This window comes from Anneissia japonica, unplaced genomic scaffold (assembly GCF_011630105.1).
Source record: "Anneissia japonica isolate Jap-2015-1 unplaced genomic scaffold, ASM1163010v1 scaffold288059_len961885_cov194, whole genome shotgun sequence".
Classification (NCBI taxonomy): domain Eukaryota; kingdom Metazoa; phylum Echinodermata; class Crinoidea; order Comatulida; family Comatulidae; genus Anneissia; species Anneissia japonica.
In genome coordinates, this window is record NW_022740566.1 from 591,930 (window position 1) to 594,918 (window position 2,989).

At 34.6% G+C, this 2,989-nt stretch overlaps 1 protein-coding gene across 1 annotated transcript in view; it reads left to right on the plus strand.

The window, feature by feature from the left end:
- Positions 1-2,191, plus strand: part of LOC117118248 (ras-related protein Rab-23-like) — an 18,080-nt gene extending 15,889 nt beyond the window's left edge. Inside the window, exon 6 of the mRNA XM_033262778.1 lies at positions 1,749-2,191. Within this exon, the coding sequence (XP_033118669.1) occupies positions 1,749-1,888 (140 nt within the window). The 3' untranslated portion in view covers positions 1,889-2,191. The remainder of the gene's footprint in view (positions 1-1,748) is intronic.
- Positions 2,192-2,989: the final 798 nt, after the last annotated feature.

Genomic DNA, 2,989 nt, shown 5'->3' on the forward strand with positions numbered 1-2,989 from the left:
TGTTTGTGAAAATAACATTTGCATTTACTGTGCTGTATTTTGAAAGTGTAAAAAAATATATATTTTATTTACAAACAAGTTCATGAATTGTCTGCAATCCTTTTAATCTTAGTATATGCAAGCATATCATACATCATACTATCAAATACTGTAAATAATGGCAATGTTAACATGCTCATTGACACTCACCATGATCAAGCAATATCAACTCGCTCTATCGTGCAGTTGCAGGATAAAATACAGACACAAATTCAGTATTTAAAATAATTTACAAATTCCATAGTTTATTATAACTTTGTTCATTATTTCATGTACATGTGCCAGACTGGATTGGTTTAATTTTATATAAACGCTAAAAAGAAATCAACAAGTTGACTTAAACACTCTTTTAGGCACATGAATAATTTTATTGTTAAAAAAGTACTACTGTAACATTAATCTGAATCGGGCCGGCTTTATCCATCCTTTTTCTCTATTAGGTCTTCAGGAGAATCTAAAATGGTTTACATCTGACAGTGACACTGATGATTGCAATCTGAGGAACAAAATACTGGACCATTTTCTGAACACAATCCCTGCGCTGACTGCTTACTTTATCTGCAGAAAAATATAATGAAAAATATATTAAACTGTTGTGTATATTTAGAAAAATAGGAGATAAAATTCAATACTACGTATACAGGCTACAGCTATCTGGCTGCAGCTAGGCCTAATTAAGAGAACAGTGGGCTAACACCGCACCGCCGATCCCAACAGGGATGCTCACTGAAATACAGGCCTCTACTAGCGAGGCCTAGGCCTCTCTTGACGTTGGCTGAAGTAGAGTTACGAATGGCGTGGTATTTACCATTTATGTAGACTTGAAAGTTACTTAATTACATAACAACTAACTTAAAAGTAATATTACTCGTGGATATCGTCTCGTACATTTTTTCTACAAACAATTAAGTGATATGACGTACGTATCGGCGGTGTACCGACGCCTAGACCTACGCTCCGGAAGATATTAAAATGATAATTTTTTTAAATTATGATTCGAAAATGAAGATGCATTACGATATATGGTAAATAGATTATTTAGTATTAGTGTCTTCCCAAAATAAAACTGGATTATACAATGTAAGTTACGGAAATAGCGATATCAAATACTGTACTACAAAACTCAGTGCACTGCGAACAAAAAAATAAAAAAAAATGGCCGATCAAGGTTTGTTTGGCCCAGCGAAACCGGTAACCAAGAAACATGAAGTCACACTTTTCTCCATTACTTTGACCCCGGGGAGATGCTTGTATCTGATTTGCTTTCACACAAAAGAGGTCACAGCTCGCTGGCCACCCGCTTGCAAGCGGCTGTTCACATGGATCAAGAGCGAGCTGCATCGAGAGCCGCTCGCGAGCGGCTTGTCGTGGGTCACCCATGACAAAAACTGCTCTTGAGCGGTTGTTCACATGAAGGCCGGCTCGCGAGCCGATCGTTCGCTTGCGAGCGACCCAAGACGTGAACGCGGTATCAAGGACTAATGGTCTGGGGGAGGGATGTTCCTCCTTTATCTAATCAATTTTAAACGTAAGAGATATTTTGGCTGCTGCTGGGGGTGGGGGGTTTGATTGTTCAGCTCGTAGTAGATCTGTGGTTTTGCTGTTAGGTGTTTTCCCTCTAATCCTTTCCAATCCTTTTCTCATTCAATTAACTATTTTTAATAGTGAATTCTTTGTTAAATAATAATTTGCCATTTACTTTACTACAGGTATATTTAATATATCGTCCACATCAGATAAATCAAATTCAGGTGCGAAAAACTCTGATGGTATTATACAACTGAAGCCAAACAAGCAACGAACGAAGGGCAAGAAGCATCCTCTAAAAGCATTTTGTACTATCCTTTGAAAAAATGGTATCTTCCATTCTTCTTTTCACTTTACACATATTATCTGCTTCCAAAGTATTGTATGTTTTAGATATTTCCCTAAGTTAATAAATATAAGAATTAGTTAATTCTTTATTTCAGGAATTATTTATCAGACCTCAAAGGATTCAGTAAGCCTGTTTAGGCGAGACTTTTTTATACCTTGTTTAGCGAACCTGCCGACTGCAAATGTTGATGATTTCGAATATAAGTAAAATTTTATTTTTGGCCAACTAGGACACCCGCCACCACCAAAATAAGTAAACATTTCAGAAAAAAAAAAAGTTTTTCTTTATTTTTATTACGTCCTCTGCAGCCTTAAAATCTCCAAAGATAAGATATGTAAATTTCTTCTTAATTTTATAAATTTGAAACATTTAACCATCCTATTTTACATTCACCAATAGAATTTTATCTTTATTTTCTCCTCCGTCTGGATGTTTTAAGAAAACAAAATTTATATTTATTTTTATTCCGCCCTCCCCCGGTGACCTTTAAAAAAAGTAAATACGCGAAACAAGGAATAAAACATGTCTCGTCTTACCGCTAGACGAACTTATTTATGCGAATTTAAAGCATTGGTTTTTTTCCTGTGCTTTGATTGGTTGCGCATTTTTTCACTTTGCAAAAAGTAGAAATAGTTTGAACTACTGATTTCGCTGAAGTGAAAAACTCTGTTATAAATGTAAATGTGCGTGTGCATGAACTGACGCTTTTGATTCGCATTAATAAATTCACCTAATGGAAAAAATGATTTAGTTATTGAAATAGGAATTAATTGACTCCTCACAAAAGGAATTCTTCAATAGACATGAAGGGATTTAGTTTCTTTAAGTTTCTAAAAATATTAATTATTTGAATCTATTTTCCTTAAGTTGTTGGTTGAAATTAGGAATCATTTGACTACAACTTGTTGAATTAATGGTTTCTATGTATTCATCAGTGTAACTGATGCAGTTTAGTAATGGATTCAGTTCCCTAAGTTGTTCACGAATATTCTCCTTAACTTGAATCTAATATTTTGAATGAAGGCTGATGATATTGCCTTTGTTACTTAAAACTTAGATACTTAGAATTTTTAT